Genomic DNA, 26,312 nt, shown 5'->3' with positions numbered 1-26,312 from the left:
TACTTCAAAGTATGAGTCCACAAAGGACGAACCAGTTCTGTCCGCAGATTGAGTACTAATATTATGTACATGTAGAACATTATGTTACACAAAAGTGATAAACATCTTTTCTTATTGTCTGTGTCTGTATAGATGTAGATGCATATGTCACACAACAGCAGTGGCATTTCGTCGGTCACGAAACTACAGCTGCATGCATGTACATAGTAGCAATGCAAACACTGACACCTCATTTTTTTGCAGATTGGAAACAAAACAATAAACAACGAGCATCACACACAACAAGAATAGCTGCAGTCAGATGAGCATCTATTGCTAACGTGTGAATCTGCAAGAAAAGAGTGACTGGTTGTCGTGGTGAGTAATCAAGATCATAATAATAGTGGCAAAGAAGTGTAGCCAGCAGCTGTGGAAACGCCACAAGTAATAAACTATGTACATGAAGCGGTTATGGTGGTTATAGTCAGTTCAAGTTGCACACAGCACAGCCTAATACGACAACAGAGAACAATGAAGAAAGCTCTTTTCGTGGAATGTGGAAAATCATCACACTCATACACGTGTGCACACACACACACACACACACACACACACACACGTTAACTGACACATGATGTATATGTACATGTATAAGACTGTTGAAAATGATAGAACTTTTGATAAAACAGAAGATAGCAAGCTGCCATGGCCAGAATGGGTACAAAACAAACAAAACAAAAGAAACGCTCAAATCAAACACATCAAAGCTATTCATTGCAAGCTGACAAGCAAATACACAAGAGGAGAAATCATCTTATCAGAGAGCAAGGAAAAGAGGGAGAGGGAGAGAGAGAGAGAGAGAGAGGGAGAGGGAGAGACTGTAGCTGTTAAGTTCGAGAGGAACCGGAGCTTCGTGAGGACTAACATTGGAGACGTATGGCTGAAGAGCTGAGCACCTGCATCACCATTGTGTCGTGATCTTCATTGTTCTGGCCATTGCAATAGTGCGAGTTACAATACACGAGTAGGGTAATGGCGGAAGCAGCACGTCAAGAAGACAGAACCAAGGGAGAGCAGCAGCACCACCTGTGAAGTCATCGTCATCAGCAATGTATGACGACTATACACGCGTCGTCTTTGCTGCTAGGCCACCACGGCTCTCAGCTTTACCACTGGGAGGAGGCATGGGGCTCTGGATGACAAAAAGACCAAAAAACCCACACAATCCAAACTTGCCATACATCACAACCCTGTGTACTGCGCACTGTGCATCTTGCAACACGGGTACACTCACCCAGAGTAAATAACTTCTAACGGGCAAGGTCGGCCATACGCACAGGGAACAGTCAGTGCCAGCACGAAAAGTTCACTTCACCGCTTCTAACAGTTACTATGGCACATGTGCGAGTGCATGTGTGTGCGAGTGTGTGTGTGTGAGAGTGTGTGTGTGCGAGTGCATGTGTGCGAGTGTGTGTGTGTGTGTGTGCTGGTATGTGTATTCAGGTGTATGAGAGAAAAAGAGAAAAAGCAGGAGCAAGCAGGATTGCTATACATGCACTTACTATGGGGTCTAAATTCTCTTTAGACAGCGCCGAGCACTGGGATGTAGCATCAAAGCTACCACTCTCCATGCCATTGAACGACAACGAGCTGGCCGAGCAGAACGACTGGTTGCTCTGCGACTGCGAACGACTGGAATTACTGGTGTCGCGTCGACGCCGAGGAGTACCCCAGCGCACCTGCAAAGCGGAAACAGCACACACACACACACACACACACACACACACACACACACACACACACACACACACACACACACACACACACACACACACACACACAACAAGAGTTTTCACTGGTGACCGGAGCAGCTCGCACAACACTATCATCTTCACTACACAGTTCACTGTGATATTTATGGAAATGATGACAGTTGTAGTGTACGTGAAACTTCATCCGAGCCAGTGTGATGCCACTGACCTAAGCAAAAGAGAAATAGCCATTTTTGATCTCAACAAGATGAGCCCACAGTGTTCACCTTTTTAGTTTTAATATTGTGCACTCATAGGCTTACAGCCTACTGACCGAAGAGGCGTCAATAATTTTTTGATATGTCATGTGCTAATGATAACAATGTGCAAAGGCCATACCAGCCCTCAACAATCCATTGCCCAACGATGAAATTCTCGGGCGGCCTCCACCAAAGCACCCTCCACAGCAACTCACAGGAAATGTTCCGAGAGGCATCCAGTACGCACGTGTGTGTGTGTGTGCGTGTGTGTGTCCAAATCACTACAGCCTCTCGAGGTGCAGTGTTTCACCGGTGGTGCCTGTGGTGTTGGTATGCAAAATACACAGTCAATTGGAATATCAGACTTACTGCTTGACGAGTCGCCGCCGAACAATCAAGGATTTCCCGCTGGCTGACCTTGAACTGGATTTGACACACATACACATGCACACAACCATAAACATATACGTCAGTACACATTTCCTGACTTCAATAGAAGCCCAAAGGTTGTACTACATGTATATGCACATACACGTGCAACAGCATTGAGGCAAGGTCGACTTTGTTCATGTTACCCTACCACACAAGGATAAATTGACCATTATTGGGGTGTCTGGGAAAAGATGTCTGACTTTTGGGGCAGCACTGTACAAGTACACACAGACACACACAGACACACATAGTTGACTTACAGCGGACATGGGTGTAGCACCAGAGCTATGCCTAGTGTGGACACTACCAGGTGTACCAGGCGGTGTGCCCATACTGCTCACACTTCCCACACTGCCACCAACACTGCGAGACGTTGCTCCAGTGGATTTGTGTACCATCGGACCACTCGTGAACTTCTTCAGCAAGTGCTGTTTCTGCTTTCCCTCAGGCATGGCTTGGACATGCTCGAACAGCTTGAGCAGCTCCTGGCCGGTATAGACGCAAGCATCGCGCTGATACTGCTCTTCGGTTTGCTTGGCGCATGATGTGCGGGTCAGTGCCAGCGGTGCATCCATCTAGCAAACACACAATTGTACACATGTTTGAATTAGCAGAAGCAGCAAGACCATACAAAGGTTGTGCACAATACTTCGAAATTAAGTTGAGTATTCGATTCATAGACTGTTAATTGTGGGTATAGTTCCGGACAAAGAGATTCGACCCCTTAGCAAAGGGGATGGTGGCGTGAAACAGGCTGCGTCCCAGGCATGAAGAAATATTCCGAAAAAAAATACCTGCCCGTAGACCTGGAAGCATGCAGCAAGACCCGAAAGGTAAGACTGGCAGCTATTGGTATACTTCAGTTAGTTGTACTCTGCACAGCTAAAGAAAAAAAAGAGATCGCGGTTCGCATAGGACTCAGTTAGACCGAGTTTTCTGCATCCACATGAAGTCCATCACCCTCTAGGATGGATCAAGGCACAGATGCAGCTCCTAGACGGTGGACAGCTAGCTGTTTCAAAATTGCTAGGCCTGATATGTGCACTCTGTGAGCACATGACTCACCTCTCCTGCCTGCATGTTGGCTAAAAGTACTCGCATCTGTAACTCCACTTCGTGATGAACCTACATGTACGTGCACCACACAACACACAAATTGACACACGACACATGACACAGAGAATGCAAGCAACAAACTGTTCGGTGGAAATGAAGATTGTATAGAAGCATGAGATCGGATTCAAACTTAGTATTTAAAAGAAAAGAAGTTAGGAAACGGGTTGAGACTTCTTGCAGTTTCATTAAGAACGGGGGTCAGGTGGACACAACCATTCCAAAAGACACTGAAATCCAGCTTCATTACATTACAACGTCGCAGCACTGACCATCACCAGGCACAACTGATGATTTGTACTGATGATGGCCAAGTACAGAAAAGTTGTAATATCGAAACCTACCATAGCATGCTCACCTTACTTTGGCCCACATAGCACTCAAACAATACCAAACGTATCACATTATTCTGTATGCTGGGTATGAGTAGTGTAGAGATAGTGTGAATGCTAAAATGTGCAGTGTTTCAAATTCACCTGGTAAGAGGCCATGTACAAACTAAACAAGGATGACAATGTGCAGGTACCTACAGTGAAAATCTGACCATAGTTCTTGATCATGTCACAGATAACCACTGTCATCCGCTGCATGTCATCTTGGTTCTCCGGTGGCTGCAGTCAACACAGAAGCAACCCAGGTGCATAGCAGCATTTGCTCGGAACACCACACAAGGAATACAACTACACATGCCGGACAGGCAATCGTGCATAGCAAAACTGAATTTGCCCCCCCCCCCCCTCTCTCACACACTTCACTCACTCACTGAAGTAAACTGACTCCAGGTGAGTCTTCCTCAGTGGACACCTCAACAAAGGACATCTAATTCAAAACACCATAATTCAGTCTCAGATAATCTCATCATCAATCAAATTGTAAGGCACTCTATGAACAGGAGACTTTCCCATACAGGACATACATACTACTATAGTAGCATATGATTGTATGTCTGCTTCCTGGGTTGTGTGTGTACTAGTAGTTGAGATATTCCACTATACTATACACATGCATGAGGCACAGAAGATGATGGGCAGAAACTCACTATGCTGATGAGATTGGGTGCAATGACAATTGACAGGTTACTCGCATCCATCTTGTTCACAGCGGAGTTTTCGGCCACCCGGCCAAGCGTCATCAGCAGCAAATGCAACAGCTCGCGGCAAGCTGGCGGCAGCATCAATAGAAGGAACTGCAGTGCTTCCACTCTCTGAACCTCCGGAAGCTCTGAGTAAAGAACACACAGTGGCCATACACAAGAGTACAATACAGCAATGATTAGCATTGATTAGTGAAGCAGGGTCAGCGTAAGTAAAGATGAACTACTGAACTACCTACACAAAAAAGAAAAAAAGAATATTACTGGTTCGTGTACCTTGAATCAAGAAAAACATAAACCGAACATACTGGAAGAAAGATATTTAGGTCTCTGCTGGAGTCCAGTCTTGCATAGGATCTGGTTTGACCAGAGCTTTTCCTACACAAAGTACATGATTTCATTCTTCATAGGGATTGAAGATAATGACGTCAAAAGTCAAGAAATAACGACCCCTGGGTCACAAACTCACAATGGATCCACATGTCATGACCCAGGCCCAGTTTGGCCCAGTTCGGTCACCACCAGCGGAAACGTCACCCACCGGGATGGAAACCGCTCCAAACGTGTACAGACTCATACAAAAAACTAGATTCAAGTAGATCCAAAAGTAAGCATTATCACACCTCCGGCCTGGCTGTGACGTAGCATGTTCAAGCCCTATGGAATCAAGAGGGATGCGTTCAGCAACATACAGTGAGTACCCAAACTGACTGAGCAACTAAATTGGCCCATTGGCCATATAAGTCTGTAGTCCCAGGTAATGTGGTCTTGTGTTGTCTCCCTAGATGCAATGACTTACGACTCCTCGAATAACGTGCATGGCCTAACAATTTCCACTTACCTGCTATCTGTAGATAAATCTCTTTGAACTGCTGCTGCAAGAGCGGCGCGGGTAACTCTGATAAATAGTTCTTGACAACAGAAGCAATGTCGTGTGGAGTGAACTTCTGCACCACCTCTTCAATGTCAAACGACTCGTCCTGTGATAGAGCTTTCAGCTCATCTTGTCGTCGCTTATTGCCAGACACACGGAACAGACCACTGACATCCACACCTGTGTGAATGCGAATGCAAAACAGAGCAGTAGACAAAACAACATTTTCGGCATCATTTTCCAATACACGGCTCTATATTGAAATATTGAATTTTGCAGTTTGGGGAACACTTCAGGGGGCAACTCTTCAGGAGCTATGTTGGCTACATGTACAAGTAGCTTGTTTCAATGTTTGCTATAATAGCAAAATTATTTTTTGTCATGCTTGAGTTCCTGCAGAGAAGCCTTCTGTAGACAAAAAAGATTACAAGACAAGTAATTACAGCCCTTGATTGCACACACCCCGTACAAGCGCTGTAAATAACTCGAGCAAGGAGCATGACACACACACATGCTCCCTCACACACACACATGCACACACACACACACACATGCTCGCACACACACACATGCTCACGGACATGCTCACGGACATGCTCACACACATGCTCACGCACATGCTCGCGCACATGCTCGCGCACATGCTCACGCACATGCTCACGCACATGCTCACGCACATGCTCACGCACATGCTCACACACATGCTCACACACATGCTCACACACATGCTCACACACATGCTCACACACATGCTCACACACATGCTCACACACATGCTCACACACATGCTCACACACATGCTCACACACATGCTCACACACATGCTCACACACACACACACACACACACACACACACACACACACACACACACACACACACACACACACACACACACACACACACACACACACACACACACACACACAGGTGGCTGTACTCACAGTCATCAAGAAAGTCTAACATTTCGATGATTGGGAGCGGACCATCCTCTGGTATCGGGCAACCGAATTGCAAAGTGGACGAAAGTCGAGAACTGGCTAAAGAACCTACACACATTCGCATATCACAGAAGGATAAGGAAAGCATACAGTGGATCAGCTGCAACATTGGTTCTTCTTGTGCTTTGTTAAATGCTCGTACATGTATATGTGCTCAGTCATCCCATAGACATCGCATGCATTCATGGATGCATGATCCAGTATTGCGTCGTTAATCTTCTCAGAAAGGGTGATTGACAATACAGCTATGTAGACTTGCGCAAACTCGACTGTCCTTCCAGGCATTCACCAACAGCAACAATAGCTTATTCGGTGCCCTCGTGTCAGGTGTGGTTCTGTTGTTCAGGTATCGCAGGTGCTATCTGACGTAGTGGAGAACAGGAAGCACGTTTTTTCTTTCTTTTTCTGTGTATGCATGATACTCGTGCAGGCGCATATTTGCATGACCCTCTTCTCCAGCAAAAGCCCTTAACTATGACATCATCGGTTTGTACAAACTGTCTATTTAAAGGGGAAGTTAAGGCAAAAATTAAAATTTCACCAGTTGTAGTCTTCGGGGTGCTGAGTCGAATGGTCTTGGTCCGAGAAAGCTGAGACGCTCCCTTCCTACTTGAATCCCAATCGAACTCGCGCACTTCCACCGAAACTGGGTGACTGCGCCCTACTATAGTCTGTTTCAAAAAGATTTACAATCAGGTTTGGGTCTTAAAAAGTATGAAGATAAGGGAATGTTGGACAATAAAGTACATAGAATGGCTTGTTAGGACACGGCAAATTGTTCTGTGAAGGTTTCGGAACAATTGGACCAGTCGTTAATGAGTTAGAATTTCGGCCAGGTTTCCGGCCTTTTCCCATGGTTTACAATTTGCCCAGGAAGCCAGTATCGATTCTTTATCAAAACCCACGATTTATCCTTTCCTTTTTGGCCTTGTGGTTATGAATGCTGTCTGCTGACCATGAAGTTGTGAGTTCAAATCCCAACCTATCCTCAAGTCAAACTTTTTTTCTTCATTGTTTTGGTGATCATGATCAAGCTGGTACACGGACAAAGAAGATGGCTGCACCAAACGACTTGTTGTTGGAGCTCGCGCTTCCTGCCGAACTGACTGACACTTGACTGGCTCATGCCATGTGAACACACCCACAACACTGCAATGGTGTGAGTGAATATGGAAGTCATCGCGCTGTAGCTTTTTGAGATTTATTCTAGTATTTCAAAATCGCCAATTTATTTGAATTTAGCAGTCAACGCCGTCTTCTGTCAGGGTTCACAAGCGTCTGCTTTTCTTAAAATGTCGTCGAAGTCACACGGAACGCTTTGCCAAGTCATGGCCTTGGGAATGAGTCCGTGTCGATGTCGTTTTCGTCGCACGGTGAGTAAATTGCATCGCAGCTCAAAGAAACTATTTTGGTCACAAAACGAATTGGGATCCATGCCGCTCGTCAACATTTACAATACTTTCGTTTCGACATGTCCTCTCCGACTCCTTTATCGATACGAGGAAGAACTCGTTTGTTGTAAACCAGACGTACATGACTGTATCAACGACGTGAGTGAGTTGTCATTTTTCCTGCTTTCGCGCGGAATATTTCTTCGAGTTCACAGTGAGTTTTTCCAGGCAGCGCTCGAGTGCTCATACGGTAAGATGCCAAACTCCGCGGGCGATCGCCAGGGTTGCAAATCTTTTTGAAACGGACTGTAGATGGGGATTTGTATGCAAAATGTCACTAAAAGCGCCGTTTCGTTCTTATAAAAGCACGGATGACCGCGATTGGCCCATATGTTGTAGTCTTTTGGACGCTGAGTCGACTGGTTTTGGTCCGAAAAGGCTGCGATGCAGCGTTCCTCCTTTATTCCCAATCGAACATGGATGAACAAGTGGTCACGTGCTCCTGGGTGCCCAAATCACCTGGTCACCACGCCAGCAGGCGACAACTTTCACACCAAGGTTCAACTCGAGTTCAACTCGAGTGACAGGACTGCACCCAAAAAAGGTCAAACAGGCTAGTAAGTTGTACCCTGCAGGCACGGTGACCAGGTGACTGGTGTACGCAGGAGCACGTGACCGCTTGTTCAACCATGTTCGATTGGGAATAAAGGAGGAACGCTGCATCGCAGCCTTTTCGGACCAAAACCAGTCGACGCAGCGTCCAAAAGACTACAACATATGGGCCAATCGCGGTCATCCGTGCTTTTATAAGAACGAAACGGCGCTTTTAGTGACATTTTGCATACAAATCCCCATCTAGTAGGGCGCAGTCACCCAGTTTCGGTGGAAGTGCGCGAGTTCGATTGGGATTCAAGTAGGAAGGGAGCGTCTCAGCTTTCTCGGACCAAGACCATTCGACTCAGCACCCCGAAGACTACAACTGGTGAAATTTTAATTTTTGCCTTAACTTCCCCTTTAATAAGTATTATTCACAGGGCAGACTTCTGGCCTATTTTTGAAAAATAAAAAGTGCAACTCTAACTCAGCGACACAATACACAATACAGTAATACAGACACGTCTCCAAGGCTTTCTGCCTAATATGCTGTCAGCATGAGTGAGGTAAGACTCTGCACATCCAGATATGTGTTCAAAATTTCATATGCAACATGTGCCCACACAACTGTGCACATGCATGCATGTGTGCGTGTGTGTGTGTGGGGGGGGGGGGGGGGGGAGGATGGTGTGTTCACACGGGTGACCTAGAGCCAGGGAAATTACCAGACACGTTTTAATGTTTAGCGACGGATTCCATATTTTCAAGTAGCTGACTGTAGCAACTTGCAGCAACGTATGACTCAAGTATGTTTGTGGTGCTGCTCTTCACAATACCAGTTAAGGGATGAATATCTCGACTGACAGAAGGAATGTGCTAGAATCACTGACATAGCAACTCCTCGAGCATGATAGGAAGCAGTAGTGACACTACCAACTTGGGAGTGGTATGAAGCTTTTGATGAAAGGAGCAGGTAGGTGAAAAAGTAAAAACTGCAATGTTGATGACGTCACACTTACTGGTACTCTGCTTTTTAGGGTGCATTCCTGAAAGAGCGGACAACGACTTCTTTAGGCCAGTGCTCATCTTTCCCTTCAGGTTACGCACCACGTTGTGCGAATGATTGACGTGGCTGTCTTGAACAGCACCACCATCCACTTCATCGCAGCCCTCCAGAATGAAAGACAACGCGTCCTCACAGTCTGTGTCCAGCATTCGGCTCAACGCAGAGCAACAAACCAAATTCATGGTGTGGTGGTCGATCTCCAAGGGTCGATCGGTAGCTGCCATTGCCACTGCTGTTTGGACACACTACAAGTAAAGAGTTGACAGCTAACTTGCAAACCGAACACTATCCAACTTGAACAAATTTTCGCGTTCAAACGAACATGGACTGGATACTGATTATAAGTCTGTTGGGCCTGGCCCTGGATCACACCAGAAGTGAGCCAGGTGTTGTTTAGGACCGTCGACAAGCGACGATTTATGTCTTGCACGGAAGTTTCATAACAGCAGGGGTGGATACCTGCAAAGTCAGTTCAAGTACATTTTGCCAAACGTGTGCGAAGATTGCTGAACTCGAAGACGATAGCCACCTGCTTTGTGAACCTGTGCTGGGACATGAAAATCAAAAATCAAATCCACCGCTTCGAATCGCAACAGCCAATCACGCGCGGGCTATCTGGCCTCGAGCCCATGCGTTCCAGAGGAATCCAGTTGCATGCACATGAAGATTAATTTTTGATCCATGATCCGGGGAGTCGTTATTTAACGACTCCCTGGTCCAGACTACAGTCATTGTGGTACCAGACTGGCAAGAGTACATGAAAACCAGGGAGTAATAATACTAGTACTCCCTGATGAAAACCATTTTCATGTACTCTTGATTGTACATGTACTAAAACTGCCCGTACAAGAGGCCGGTTTACCAAGTTAAAAAAAAAAAAAAACATGTACTAAAAAAAAGCAGTACCTCTGCATGCACAGACTGCAGTGTGCTGTCTGGCCAAACCAGGGAGTCCAGTAACGTTACAGTATTTGACGACACACTAACTACTGTTACTTGACCTACAAATAAGTACAAGTCATGTTGTCCAAACAATATTAATTTTCCTAATCATCGGACATGTATCAGCAGATGTACATATCAGTTACCCAACACAGCAACAGGTGGAAACATCACAGCAGAACTGCAGTAACAACGCTTCTTCTCGCGGAGCGTCACCAGTCCCATAAAAGAGTCACCTACGCCTACGTTGACGCAAGTGAACATGCATGGCATTGGATATTATAGGAGCATGACTGGCATACGGACTACAGACATTACATACATACACATGTAGTATACATGGCATAGGGCATGGGATAATGAAGCCAATCATTGTCCGCCATCCCCATGATATTGCACGCTGGTTACGTGGTCCTGAGCACGGGGGGACTACTTCACACCAGATGATCTCCAATTGACATGGACGCATGCGTGAGCACATCTGCACGTGTGCGCGCACACACACACACACTCACACACACACACACACACACACACACACACACACACACACACACACACACACACACACACACACCACACACACACACACACACACACACACACACACACACACACACACACACACACACACACACACACACACACACACACACCCACACACACACATACACACACACACACACACACACACACACACACATACACACACACACACACACACACACACACACACACACACACACACACACACACACATACACAATGGAGAACTACAATACGTAACATAGTACATGTAGGTGAGACGGCGCAGTTGGACGCAGGCAATTTTTCTTCAAAAATGTAAAGATATCGGTAATAGTAAAAGGCAGGATCAAACATGACACAATGAGTAAAGCAGGCGCTAGGTGGCTAAAAAATAGAAAGCAAAACTAGGCTCTGTGTGTAGAGGGAGGGGGATGGTAGGAAGGAAAATGAAGAATCGCAATGGTGAGGAGAGGCTTTGTGCAAGCATGGACCATTGTTACAAGAACAACAAGAAGGCGAAAGGAAGAATAAATTGAAAATACACGTTAACACACTACAAGGACAGGCCAGTAACAAAAAAAGGCGACAAACATGTGTGGGTCTTATGCTCTTTTGTCGTGGCACAGTCGGAAAGGATTACGAGGGACTTGCTAGTGATAGAGAGCAGGAGAGCACACCATGTCACAATGATCGCAATAGTCAAGAGGTGCTCACACTGATGTAATAAGAAATCTAAAAATCCATGTCTGATCAACAAACACGGAGCCGGAGTAAAAAGAGTCACTGATGGCCAGGGTGGTGAGCAGCACTTGAATAAAAATTCATAAAAATTGAGATACTAGTAGGTTGTAAACTACACAACTTATAGAATGTGGGACCCACTGCACTGCGAGGTGTTCAAAGAGATCCAAAAGAAAACATACATGATACTGCTCTAAACCAGCACCCGGGCCATCATTTCATGGTCAGAGTGTGCATAGTGTGCATAGGTTTCATGATAGATATATGACCAGAGTGTTGGAAATAGCAACATAATCTTCCAAAAACCATGATGTGCAAAAAAACAAGCCAGCAAAGAGAGGGAGAAATAACGAGAGAGAGAGAGAGAGAGAGAGAGAGAGAGAGAGAGAGAGAGAGAGAGAGAGAGAGAGAGAGAGAGAGAGAGAGAGAATGAGAATAGTAACACCAGCAGCAACAGCAGCGGCGTCAGCGGTGGCAGCAGCAGCGATAACAGGTCATTGGGTGCTAGTCCGCAGTGCTAACCTACCACAGGCACCACCTATGGTTAAACGAGATGAAAACCTTCAGCAAGTGTCATGGCTTGTATCAGCTTACTCTCAAGTACTTGCTTGGACTTGTAGATAGGCAGATCGAGGACATTGAAGCAGGTATGTGCGACTGGCAGATAATCCTGACCCGAGTTGTTAGACTGTATCACCACCTAAGCATGGTATGAAAACACAGATGAATGAATTAATTAGTTAGTTGAAGTCCAGCTGTAAGTCGCAGGTTTATGTGAGACAACAAGAAGAAGTCAGTACAGGTGGGGTGTGTTTCCAGTTTCCACAAATATGGCATACTCGTGACGCAAGGTGAGAACAGCTATATTTAAAATTCTGTAGTATGCAAGAACATTACGGACACCCAAAAGCAAAGGTTGGAATTGATTGAGTATGTACACAAACCTGTCAAGTGTCAACAGCATGATATCATAAATAGCAGTATACATGGATAATACGGTACAAGTACTTTGACCGGGTACATTCTAACCCTGTAGCAGACGAACTTACCCGCAGTGTGCTCAGCCCACCAACAGGAACACGGTCACTTCCCGTCAGGAACTCTGCAAGTAGAACAGCAGCAAAGCACAGCAGAAGACAGTGTCAACCTATCAAACATACTCCATAACAGCGTGTAGAAGAGCAGTGTCAACCTAGCAAACACTGATTACAACACTGATTACAACACTGATTACAACACTGATTACACTGTGTCAAGCAAACACTGATTACAACACTGATTACAACACTGATTACAACACTGATTACACTGTGTCAAGCAAACACTGATTACAACACTGATTACAACACTGATTACACTGTGGTGATTACAACACTGATTACACTGTGGTGATTACAACACTGATTACAACACTGATTACAACACTGATTACAACACTGATTACAACACTGATTACAACACTGATTACAACACTGATTACAACACTGATTACAACACTGATTACAACACTGATTACAACACTGATTACAACACTGATTACAACACTGATTACAACACTGATTACAACACTGATTACAACACTGATTACAACACTGATTACAACACTGATTACAACACTGATTACAACACTGATTACAACACTGATTACAACACTGATTACAACACTGATTACAACACTGATTACAACACTGATTACAACACTGATTACAACACTGATTACAACACTGATTACAACACTGATTACAACACTGATTACAACACTGATTACAACACTGATTACAACACTGATTACAACACTGATTACAACACTGATTACAACACTGATTACAACACTGATTACAACACTGATTACAACACTGATTACAACACTGATTACAACACTGATTACAACACTGATTACAACACTGATTACAACACTGATTACAACACTGATTACAACACTGATTACAACACTGATTACAACACTGATTACAACACTGATTACAACACTGATTACAACACTGATTACAACACTGATTACAACACTGATTACAACACTGATTACAACACTGATTACAACACTGATTACAACACTGATTACAACACTGATTACAACACTGATTACAACACTGATTACAACACTGATTACAACACTGATTACAACACTGATTACAACACTGATTACAACACTGATTACAACACTGATTACAACACTGATTACAACACTGATTACAACACTGATTACAACACTGATTACAACACTGATTACAACACTGATTACAACACTGATTACAACACTGATTACAACACTGATTACAACACTGATTACACTGTGGCTTCGCACAATACTGTATACCAGTATGCAGAAATCGTCTTTGGGAATTTAATTTCGTTTTTTTCGTCCGAGGAGCTCCCAGAATAAATTAGATGCGGGAATAACGTCGATCCAGTACCTCATTTACTATATATTCACTGTACTACTTCGTAGTAAGTGGACTTTCTTGAGCATCACAAGTACATTCATTAGTGCATGGCTCTACTGGTAATGAGACCTTCAGTAAAGACATGCCCTACACAGTCACAGAGACCTACAATACAGACGTGCCACAGACACACTGCCACAGAGACCTACAGTAGAGACATGCCATCACACTGTCACAGAGACCTACAGTAGAGACATGCCATCACACTGTCACAGAGACCTACAATACAGACATGCCATCACACTGTCACAGAGACCTACAGTAGAGACATGCCATCACACTGTCACAGAGACCTACAATACAGACATGCCATCACACTGTCACAGAGAGAAACTTACGAAGGAACTTCTGCTGTGTGGCAACGTCAAAGGCGAGGAAAACTTCCCAAAACATCTTAACGGTTGGATGGTTGGCACAAAATCCGCCCTGATACTGTGTCACCTGGTAAGAAAAGCAAGCAATGCATGACAAACAGGCACCAAAAAATTCATTGCAACAAACCTGGTACATGGGTACTCCAAGCACACCCACACATCCACACACCCACCCCACCCACACATCCACACACCCACCCCACCTACCTAGACAGGGGTACTCCAAGCACACACACATATCTGTACGGTACTGCACCGTACTACACCGTACTGCACCGTACTACACCGTACTACACCGTACTGCACCGTACTACACCGTACTGCACAGTAAAGACTAAAGTACTGTACTGTACTGTGCCGTACTTGATAGGTTAGCATGTTTGACGATTGGTTGTTTTTAAGGTGCCACCTCCCCCTAGAAAACAGAGCATCCCAACAGGAGCTTGACCCCATACAGTTCAGATGGTAGCAAGACCGGTACTCTGCCAACCGGTTTATGGTTGCAGTCAGGAGTACTGCTCTGAACACAGTGTGTCCTCCTCACTCGTAACATGCTGTCATCGTCAAACATGTACTGTACTGTACTGCACTGTACTTCACTGCACTGTACTGTACTGCACTGTACTTCACTGCACCGTACTTCACTGCACCGTACTTCACTGTACCGTACTTCACTGTACCGTACTGTCCCACACTGCACAGCACCGTTCTTACCGTTCTTCACTGCACTGTACTGTACCGTATCGTACCGTACTGCACTGTACTGTACCGTACCGTACTGCACTCAAGTGCACTCTATTCCATAGTACCGTTGGGTGCTGAAGAACAAGGGACCAGCGCTGTAGCCTAAAATACAGGATGTTCTTATTTTCATGTACTGCAGGCTATGTGCAGTTGAGCCACTGCACATATATCGGTTTGCTACGCTTGGCAAAATTCTAGCCTTTTCGTTCTTCAGTGGTCTTTCCTTTGGCGGTCTATTCTTCGGTGCCGGATAATACAGTAATACACTGCACTGTACTGTACTGTACCTCGGGCAGTCGACTGAAGTCTTGCACTTGGTCGCCAGTTACAAGAGCTTGCAGCTCAGTAGGATGCATCAAGCTCTACAGCATGCAAATAAAACCAAACAACAAGAACAAGAGGCAAACTGTTCACTTGAACGTAGGCATTAGTCTATGCATTTAGATTTCACAGTCATGACATGACCAGGATAATCTTTGGACATGCTACAGAACAACAGAACTACACACACTACTGCTCATTAGGTTCCATGCATCATCTCTAGCACACTCAGTGCTATACTACATGACTGAACAACTGCACAAGTACATTAAAAAAAGAAAGAAAAGAAGCACATGTATATGTACAACATCCTTTCCCAAAAGCAAACAAGAAGTGAACACACTGAAACCAGCATACTAAAGGGTAGCAGTCGCAGACAGCATGCACTACTCTGCTACAGACAGCACACACTACTCTGCTGCAGACAGCACACACTATTCTGCTACAGACAGCATGCACTACTCTGCTACAGACAGCATGCACTACTCTGCTACAGATGGCACACAATAGTCTGCTACAGACAGCATGCACTATTCTGCTGCAGATGGCACGCACTATTCTGCTGCAGACTGCACACAGATAGTTACCGTATTCTAGTCAGGTTGACACTCACCAAAGTTCTGCTTTCACACACGGCAAAGAAACCTTTAGCGAAACTTTCGTACTGCTTCTTGATGGACTCGTGCAGAACATATTCAACATAGAGACGTACATACTCCTCTCTAGAATTTTGGGAATGATAACGACATAGCAGCAACAGCAAAAAAGGTCACCTTTGTAGCCAATCAAGTATTCTTTGTCATACATAACATTTTTCTTCACCTCCTCTCCGCATCCAGTCACACATTTAAAAGTACGTTCTTCCTAGTTCCTACTTGAGATATTCGGCACGCAATAGTCACAGATCCGCAATTTTTTTAATCCTTTTGCATCCACCAAACCCGGCCAGTTCACAGTCAGAGCAACAGATCGTGTCCCAATTTGATAACTTTGGTTTCCCTTCGGCGAATTAGGGAGATCTTAGGCGTTTTGAAAACCTTGAGCTCTGAAGAGCACTCTAGCACCAGAAGCTAGTCTTGATTTTTGTAAGAGAAGTGAAAATCCATCTTCAATTCATATTTTCAAAGCGACAAACGGCTAATCCTTATGAGGGTATTCATAGTCTCAAATGTGCACTTGTAAGCTGACATTATAATTATTATTGTTCGTGTACATTTGGGAAGCCTTGATGTCAAGTTCTAGGATGATAGTATACTGTATAAGCAGAAATATTCGTCTGGAATTTAATTTCGTCGTTTTCGTCCAACGAGCTTTTGGACTAAATTAAATGTAGGACTAATATCGATTTGTCCAGCGTTTCTATACACTCTTATGATCTATGGACGAAATTTTCAACCGGACGAACTCCTTTTCTTTGGAGTTGGACGAAATTATTGACCGACGAAATTTTCTGCCTCTACAGTACTCATTTCCAAAGCTACAACATACGCGTTGCAAAAATAGATAAGTTCAGAAGCTTACTGTAAGTCGACAAATTTTCGGCCCATTCAAATTTCGGCCCCAGGGCTAAAACTCATTTCGGCTGCAACAGATTTTGGGCCTGTACTGCTGCTGCCTGTATACACTGTCACACTGGACCTTGCAAAACAAAATTTCGGCTGCAACAAATTTTCGGCCAAATATGATCAGACCGAAAATAGCCGAAAATAAATATGCGCCGAATATTTGTTGACTTACAGTATAACTTTTGTTTGAAGCATGTCAGATATGATAAAGGATATGACAAAGGATAGTCGTTGGTTTTTGGCTAGACGGATGCAAAAGGGTTAAAGCATTTTCAAAAGAAAAAAATTCCCCTGGTTGCCCAACTCAGTTTTTTCCTTCTTTGTGCTGGTCGCAGATCAGCAGAACTACCTCGTATCTTCCCTTTTCAAGAAGAGCATTTTTCTTTTACTAACTAGCAAGTAAGTTTCGTAGTAATAGCCACGGATGTTGCCGATATCGACGCAGACTTGGAGTTGTCTCCGCTGAACAGTTCAACAAGTTAGAGACTTCGGTCACGGCGTTGAAATCGGATGTCTCCTCAATATCCCATTAACTCTCTTCCACTACGGTATTATTGATGAAAGATACTCAAGATAAGTCGGCGAGGAGACAAAAATCCTATAGTCGATCGAAATACTGTGTACGCACTCATACCACGACACCAGAGGAACAATAAATACGGATTTTAACGTCACATGAAAACGACGTTAAAATCCATACGTATTGTTCCTCTGGTGTCGTGGTGTGAGTGCGTACACATTATTTCTATCGATACTCAAGATGTTCAGCACACCACTGCTCCTTAGTCCGATGACTTCGGACAGAAGTTGATGGACGTGGATGACGAGGACCTACCGTCAGCTGTCTTACACACTGAAAGCCAAGCCGAAGCCGGAGATTTGGAACAGGTCTCCTTCGTAGGAGATGCAGAGCCTAGCGCTCATGTAGTGCCAAAGCTGGCAGAGTATGTTACTCAATGTTGTTCCAAGCGGATTGACAAAGAACATCTCACGGACATGAAATGCCGCTGTCCTCGACCCGCCAACTGTTCAACCATTGTGGTGTCCCAAGTGAACGAGGGGATTAGGAAAGAGCTGGACAAGTGGACGAAAGCCACTCGACGTCCACATGCAGGCCTCACAGAATCTGGTGGTGAAGGGTTGGGCGGGCGTTGTAGCATAGAAAGAGACCTTGATGCAGCCTAACCCATCAGCTGATGCGCTGGAAGGAGCCAGCAGAAACATATCGTCAGCTATAGCGCTGCTCGGAAATCCTGTGTTTGAACTCTCACAGCGACGCCGGGAGGTAATGTGCCCAGTCATCAACAGGAAACACAGGTCCTTGTGTGGTGTGTGTTCCTGTCACAAACCAGTTGTTTGGCGACAACATACAGGACTCCGTCAAGGAGATCAATGAACTGGTGTCAAAGAGCGTGTCTAGCACACCCGGTGACTCACGGTTTCATCCGTACAACACGGCTGATCACCGTTCATCTTACGGTTCTAAGCAGAATGCTTACCACACACACCCGTCTTTAAACGGGAGGGCTAGACTGCACCAAACAAGGACTAGCCATACTAACAGGGCTACAAGGAAGTTCCACAAGCATCAGTCCAAGACCCAGTAACTCCTGAGGTTTTTCCCCCACGTCTCGGGATCACGTGCTTCACTTCCCGGCGGTACGCACTGCCGTCGTGTAAATCGCCTCTTACCACACTACCACCACTCTCTGAAGACGATCCTCTGCAATCTACTGCTACTGCTATCCTCTGCAATCTGCTGCTCTGCTCAAGATCTATCAGAGCGCTACGGAGTCTCTTCGACTACCAGGCAAGCGTCAACTCCTGATCAGCCATACAACTCCGCACAAACCAGTCTCTATCTACACCGTAGCCCGGTGGGTCAGGTCGGTGATGACAGAGTCCAGCATTGATGTCAAAGTCTTTGGTGTTCACAGTGTTCGCGGAGCAAGTGTCTCTGCTGCTCGGGCTCACCAAGCGTCACTGGAGGCAGTGCTGAAAGCCGGAGACTGGGCTGGCCTCAAATCATTCAGCCGACATTACAGCTGGCAGGAGACTAATTTACTAACGTGTGATGTAGCTAATGCTCTCCTCAAACAAATTACAATGTAATTTCACCATTCTTATCCGATAGCGTGACGTATTGAGCGAGTGTGAAAGCGAGTGTGAAAGCTTTCACACCTGTGGCTGATGTAATCATACAACTAGAAGACGGTTGGCCCTGGGATGGCAAACATTCACTGCTTTGAAGTCTCACGTAAGAACTTCCTTGCTGTGCATGACTTCGGCATGCACAGTGTGACTGGATGCGGAGAGGAGGTGAAGTAGAAATATAAATTGGAGGAGGCTCATAGAACTCCAATTGGAGTTCTATGAGCCTCCTCGCAGTATCCAGTCACACTGTGCACCCACCCAATGGTTCTCACATGCAAACGCTAGGCATGCACAGTGCTCCTGAATGCCACGAGGATCCTCGTAGAACTCCAATTGGAGTTCTACGAGGATCCTCCAATTTATATTCACACATGTTACTCCACTGCTTGAGCACTATCCGAGCACTGATTTGAACAATGCTTGAGCACTATCCGAGAACTGATTTGAACAATGCATGAGCACTGTTTGAATACGGTTGGAAACTGATAATGCAAGTCAAGAAAGAATTTGAGTACAGAACCTCATTCTTGTTTTCTCAAAGCCAGAATATGACCAGGTCCGAGCATACCTTGCCGGAATGCTCAACCTGCCAACAGTTTCCAACACACAGCGCAAACCCTGACAGCACTACGCTATCTGACATTGAAGTTCCCACCCAGACCACTAGTACTAGTAGTACTAGTACTACAGTGCTGGCAACTGAAATCCGACCCCCTGAGCGGTGGGTTCACATTCTTTGCGATGTGAGCGCACCGCTCAGGGGGTCGGATTTCAGTTGCCAGCACTGTACTTGTACAACACTGTGCACATCAAGTTGTCACAGAACAGAGAACTAACCGGTTTTCATTGTCAACGCGGATACCGGACCCGCCTGGCTTCAACTCAAAGACCTTGGGCATGTCGAATTGTATTTCTGTTTTCTGCAATGCAAACAATGCAAACAATGCAAACAATGCCCAGAATGCACACTGAGGTGGTCAGTCAACAGTCCCAACACCCTGCAAAACACCCTGCAATACACCCTGCAATACACCCTGCAATACACCCTGCAATACACCCTGCAATACACCCTGCAATACACCCTGCAATACACCCTGCAATACATACACCCTGCAATACACCCTGCAATACATACACCCTGACCATACAGTGTCTGTGCAAGTAGAACATTCAGGTGGAACCAAAGTTTGGCAGTTGCAGGTGTACAGTCACCTACCTGTGCCTATACATTTGGCATTGTGCATCCATATGTAATTTGACCCCGCTACCTATTTCACACCTTCGCGTACACACATGCACCTCGTATGCACCAGCGGTAACTGTTGCGTGCCTGTGCTGTTTACATGCCTACTCTGTTCCCTGTGTTCTCCACTTCTCCTTCTGTCTTCATCAAGTATAGTTTGTAGTTTCTACCACGAGTGTGATGGTTGTGTTGGGCTGAGAGAATGCGCATGGGTATTTATCCTAAGTGCTGTTGCAATAACACAGCAGTAGGTAAGAATATGGTGTCGGTGTGGCATCTCATACATTCAATCTACTTCTTTATCTCTTAATTTGCTAAATCCTATATATAGGATTTTGGTCATATTTTTCAACTCAAAATGGGTGTGGCATGAGAATAGCAAAAAGTATGTGACCAATTTTTCCTTGCTAGGTCTTAGTAGATATCGAGAGTTGAATAAGATAATTTTTTCAAACACTAACATCTCAGGCTCATCTCCTTGCCCAATATTACTAAGGCCTGTGCCCTATTTTTCGAATCCTATATATAGGATTTGAGATTTTATTGGACTTTGTTTTATCCTTAAAACTGGTAGTTTCATGACGGCATGTGCGATATGTCGTCATGAAACCACCCCGTGCCACACCTGCAATGTTCTTCTGCACATTCACTGCTTCAGTCCTTTCCATGACAGCAGCTGAACAATTATGCTCAAATTTCCAATTATTGCTAAAAATGGGTATTCATCAGAAATATTATCGCCCTATGAATCTAAAATGTAAACATTCATGCCTCAAACATATTTACAACTTCCATGAAAACCATTATGTCGTTATTATTGGTCGTTATGACCAATAACAACGGCATAAAAGGCAAACATTTTCAAATCCTATATATAGGATTTTCGGCCAGCAAATTAAGAGATAATTACGCTTTAGTACTATTCAGTGAATTATATCATGTAGATGCTAGCATCTGATACCGAAAACAAGTTCCCACCAAAACTTTCCACTTTTGCAGTAGCCATTTCATTGCATCATGCCGCTACATCCGCTCACTATGGAAAACCAAACACCACACATTCCTTGTGGCTTGAAACTAACTTTCCTAGGGGACTGGAGTTTATGCATCTAGGACTTGGAGATCGTGCAGGTGCTGAAAAGAATCAAACAAAACGGATGTGCTGACATGAGAGATCGTGGGTTTGAGTGCATGATCGCAGGGCATGATGCAGGCAGACTACGTCATGAGGGCAGTGTGCCGCGCACTGACCCATATGCACAGTCGCATGGTCTTGGCTATGGAGCTGTGTTGTGATGGGCAGTGCTACATACTCTACCGCGGTGATGGACACACCGAGAGAAAGCCATGAATTCATAATGTAGATGCCACGGGGTACCTTACCTCAAAAAAGATCTCGAGCTCAGACACATCATCTGACGATGATAGCATATTGCGAAAGCGCCTGTAAAGCACAACAGAATAGAAAAGACAAGTATGGGTACTGCCCACTGCTCATTGCTCACTGCCCACTGTGCACTGCCCACTGCCCACTGCTCACTGTGGACTGCTCACTGTGGACTGCTCACTGCTCACTGGTCCCTGCCCACTGCTCACTGTGGACTGCTCACTGCTCACTGGTCCCTGCCCACTGCTCACTGCACTGCTCACTGTGGACTGCTCACTGTGGACTGCTCCCTGCCCATTGTGCACTGCCCCCTGTGGACTGGTCACTGTGCACTGCCCACCGTAACTGCAAGGCAACACCCTGTCCAGCACTGCCATACACAGAAGAATATATTTTGCTGCACAGCACACAAACCCAACCCCACAAATACAACCAGGGAAAGTGTATGATTGATCCTCCGCCTTTAGCAAGAATCCATTGCCGCACAAGTCCGACACTGACATCCAAACGGATCTTGCAGTCTGCCATTGGCAGCGCACACGTTTGAAGTCTGCTACGGCTAACCTAGGCATAACTACAGGTACATACAGGCAGTGGCAAGACTGAACAGCTATCACTATGTCTTACCTGGCTACTTGTGGCTCCAGGCTGGCAAACATACGGAAATCTGCACTCTGGGTATAACATGCGATTCTGTCAAGCATCATCAATGACACACAAAAGGCAGCGAAGACACATGACAGGCACATACCCATGAGGCTGGATTTCAATCACCACCACACCACTGTATTAGGGCAGGGTTACATGTGACGTACATGTACACAACTACACATGTACTTTGAAGTCAGACACATGACTTGGCCAGACAGCCTGTAGAGTACACTGCGAAATGTCGGCAGTACTTCCCGCCAAATACAGGATCATGCTGCATATATGGCACTCCTAGAAGGCAGCATCAGAACATGTCCTCCTGCTGTCAAGCAGTGAGCACTAGCTGCAATCTAGACAATAGGGTTTGAAAGTGCTACAGCACAGCCAGCCCGGAGTCACGACAACGCTGACTTTCGGATCCGTTTGGATCCAGTTTTCGCATAGGTCCATACATGCTTGGGTGGTTTCCCATCACAGCAGGGTGACACATCCGCCACCAGTTGTAGCTGGACTGAGCCCTCCTCGGCAGGGATCCACTCCTGATACAGACAAATTTACACCCGTGTGCGACACAAGTGCCTACCCACCACATCATGTACTTTGCACTATGGGCAGAGTGGATCCAGAAGTCGTCATTTTGTTGATAATTTTGTTTTACTTCTGACGTCATTATCTCATGTCCTAGACTAGGCCAGAGAGAAATGGCAATAGTGTGATATAGAGTACAGCTACTTGCAGTACAAATAATCTACTTACTCCGTAGTTCTTGACAGCTCACTAGTTGATCAACATACATGCAGAGGAGGAATGTAGCAGCACACAAGCACACACGCACGCACACACGCACACACTCACATAATCATGTACAGTCTACACAGAACACAGTTAGCAGTAACATTAACAGTACTTGTAGATGGCCACATGAAGAGAGGTGATCTGTAGATGTGTTTAATTAAGTTAATCACTTGCTAACCATGAGAAAATAGCAGAGGGCACTGTCTTGCATGGAGGCCTTTCTCTTCTGAACTCTCCGCTCCATGCCTGTGAAACCAATAACCATCCCCACTGGGCAAAATTCAGCCACGGAATCAACCTACCCAACTTACATTTGTTTCGGACCTGCTTTGGAGCGGGATCGTGCCTCTTGGTAAGCAGCGGAGTTTTTGTACCTGTACACACACACACACACACACACACACACACACACACACACACACACACACACACGCACGCACTCACGCACACAAGCACGCACACGCATGCACACACGCGTACGCACGCACATGTACACATCACACAATCGCCACCGCCATCATCACAATGCATTGACCAGTGATACATGTACGCCATCCATCATTAAGCCCAGTAACACAACACAGAAAGAAAGACTGCATTCAGGACACACCGTGCTTAGAACATCATAACTGGAGAACAGCTGGCAGTACCCTTCTGCTCTCTGGTCGTCCCTGGCTGTTGACAGTGAAGCAGCGAGATGAAGTAAGACTAAAGTGTATTGGAAGTTTGCTCAACACAGATTTTACAACAGTCTTGAAGACATGTGTCAGCTCTCAAGGATAAGTCATACCCGGTAACTGTTCAGTAGGCCCCAGTGATGTAGAGTCTCTGATGGTCAATGCAGACATGCCAACCCCCAGTGCAGTCAGACCTCGTTTAACCGCGCACAGCCGTTTCCCACAAAAATATCCGGATAGGCGAGGGAACCGGATAATTGAACACACATACTGTATGTATGCATGGCATATGCTGTAAATCGGTAACCAACGATTTTCTTCCGGATGGCGAGGGATCCGGATAAGCGAGGACCGGATAAGCTTGGTCTGACTGTACTTGCAATTTCAAAACTAGCAGGACAACGGTGTCTTTATTGCAGTGTCTTGAAAGGCAAGGGTAGGGGAAAGGCAAGGGTAGGGGAAAGGCAAGGCTAGGGGAAAGGCAAGGGTAGGGGAAAGGCAAGGGTAGGGGAAAGGCAAGGGTAGGGGAAGGCAAGGGTAGGGGAAAGGCAAGGGTAGGGGAAAGGCAAGGGTAGGGGAAAGGCAAGGGTAGGGGAAAGGCAAGGGTAGGGGAAAGGCAAGGGTAGGGGAAAGGCAAGGGCAGGGGAAAGGCAAGGGTAGGGGAAAGGCAAGGGTAGGGGAAAGGCAAGGGTAGGGGAAAGGCAAGGGTAGGGGAAAGGCAAGGGTAGGGATGCCATCTTTTCACCATGCATGTATATGCACAATGTTGACTTCTCTCTTATCGTCAACAGTCCTGTAATCTCTTATTGTTTTTAGTCAATGTTACTGAAGACGTCCTCCACCCGTCTGCAAAACAGCTGACTAGAGGCGTACAAATTATCTGTCAACGGAAGTGTCCTTGCTCTGCTGTTTTTTTTAATGCTTTGTGCATTGGTTCGGTTAAGAGTGCTTGGTGACGACGGGTAGAGGATGTAGTATGGCCGAAAGCTCTGTGGCAATATTTTACTGTTACTGACGCAGGATGAGAAAAAAGGAATTTTCCTTACGTGGTCATGAGTTTGTGATAGAGTACCATTGGGAAGGGCACATCAATGATCACATTGTTGTAGATTGCCAGTCCGCACATCATGCCAACCAAGTTGAAGTTATCCAGATCATCTTGGCAGTCGGCCTGCAGTCACGGAATGCATGGATGCAGGCGCGCGCACACACGCGCGCACACCCGCACACATATACACACACATGCACACACGCGCGCGCGCGCACACACACACACACACACACACACACACACACACACACACACACACACACACACACACACACACACACACACACACACACACACACACACACACACACACACACACACACAAAACACATACACAAAGACAAGTAAACACAGGATAAAGATAGGCATGCAGACAGTAGTCAAACAGCGGAATTTTTCGTGATAGTTTCCATTTCCTGCTAGAGAATTCTTTCACAAAACACTTTACAGTGCAGACTATTGCAGCCCACTTTTGCTCTGCTTGTCTCAGTGAGTACCGTACTCATGTGATTAGAACCCTGTCTCGAATAGTGCCCCTGTATCGAATAGTGCCCCCTGTCTCATATACTACCCCTGTCTCGGAGAGCCTTGCTGACAAAATCATACACCATCATGCAAAACAGCCTCTTGGCTACAATTACTTGAAAAATAAAACAGTTTATATAAATCTATATTTTCGGGCCAGTTTTATGCACTGGTGGTTTCATAATCAAGATCACAGTTCTTTACTCAGTTTCTTCGTGAGTCATGCTTCTCTTAAATTTCAGCAGCAACACTTCCATATACACATGCAGCCAGTTTAGAATCTGCTCTTCTTTGTTTTCTTCGTCTTTATGCTCGGTGAAGTAATTGTCCTAGCTTTGAAAAGTAGTGCCATCTCTTGAATAGTGCCCCGTCTTTGCTGGACTTTGAGAAATAGTGCCCACAGGGGCACTAGTGCCTTGAGTACGGTAACCGTACAGAGTGGTAGATGTCTAGCAGTATCACAGACCACCAACACACTCTACCTTCTACAGTCTGTGTGTGTGGTAGAGGTCTAGCACAGAGACACGGACACATTCTTTCTTTGCAGAGCCGGCTCCCACTGCGGGTCACTGTACAGGCGGCGGCTCTACAGTAGTTTA

At 45.5% G+C, this 26,312-nt stretch overlaps 2 protein-coding genes across 2 annotated transcripts in view; both read right to left on the bottom strand.

Annotated features, from left to right (window-relative positions):
* Positions 1-213: 213 nt before the first annotated feature.
* LOC135817644 (rho GTPase-activating protein 19-like) lies at positions 214-10,098 on the bottom strand. The gene is made up of 10 exons (XM_065330868.1): positions 9,507-10,098; positions 6,446-6,550; positions 5,470-5,682; positions 4,575-4,756; positions 4,066-4,146; positions 3,488-3,547; positions 2,683-2,997; positions 2,360-2,413; positions 1,542-1,718; positions 214-1,171 (listed from the first exon to the last, which is right to left on the bottom strand). The coding sequence occupies exons 1-10, from the start codon at positions 9,775-9,777 to the stop codon at positions 1,100-1,102; spliced, it is 1,530 nt and encodes a 509-aa protein (XP_065186940.1). The 5' UTR covers positions 9,778-10,098; the 3' UTR covers positions 214-1,099.
* A 1,194-nt stretch (positions 10,099-11,292) lies between these two features.
* The window catches only part of LOC135817643 (probable E3 ubiquitin-protein ligase HERC4), a 53,043-nt gene continuing 38,023 nt past the window's right edge, over positions 11,293-26,312 (bottom strand). Inside the window, exons 23-33 of the mRNA XM_065330867.1 lie at positions 25,184-25,308; positions 23,772-23,834; positions 23,422-23,442; positions 22,642-22,707; positions 22,011-22,071; positions 20,222-20,304; positions 16,279-16,387; positions 15,632-15,706; positions 14,565-14,667; positions 12,814-12,866; positions 11,293-12,464 (exon numbers count right to left, since the gene is read on the bottom strand). Of these exons, the coding sequence (XP_065186939.1) occupies positions 12,309-12,464; positions 12,814-12,866; positions 14,565-14,667; positions 15,632-15,706; positions 16,279-16,387; positions 20,222-20,304; positions 22,011-22,071; positions 22,642-22,707; positions 23,422-23,442; positions 23,772-23,834; positions 25,184-25,308 (915 nt within the window). The 3' untranslated portion in view covers positions 11,293-12,308. The remainder of the gene's footprint in view (positions 12,465-12,813; positions 12,867-14,564; positions 14,668-15,631; positions 15,707-16,278; positions 16,388-20,221; positions 20,305-22,010; positions 22,072-22,641; positions 22,708-23,421; positions 23,443-23,771; positions 23,835-25,183; positions 25,309-26,312) is intronic.

This window comes from Sycon ciliatum, chromosome 5, assembly GCF_964019385.1.
Source record: "Sycon ciliatum chromosome 5, ocSycCili1.1, whole genome shotgun sequence".
NCBI classification, from domain to species: domain Eukaryota; kingdom Metazoa; phylum Porifera; class Calcarea; order Leucosolenida; family Sycettidae; genus Sycon; species Sycon ciliatum.
Note: the sequence above shows the minus strand (reverse complement) of the source record. Positions and strands in the feature narration are given on the sequence as shown.

Bases quoted from the DNA above. Each gene is read 5' to 3' on its own strand.
- LOC135817644 (XM_065330868.1), bottom strand. From the start codon at position 9,777: ATGGCAGCTACCGATCGACCCTTGGAGATCGACCACCACACCATGAAT. The intron at 3,548-4,065 runs GTAGGTACCTGC...ACGTACATGTAG, and splicing joins ACTATGGTCAGATTTTCACT to GTTCATCACGAAGTGGAGTT. The intron at 2,998-3,487 runs GTGAGTCATGTG...TGTGTTTGCTAG, and splicing joins CCAACATGCAGGCAGGAGAG to ATGGATGCACCGCTGGCACT.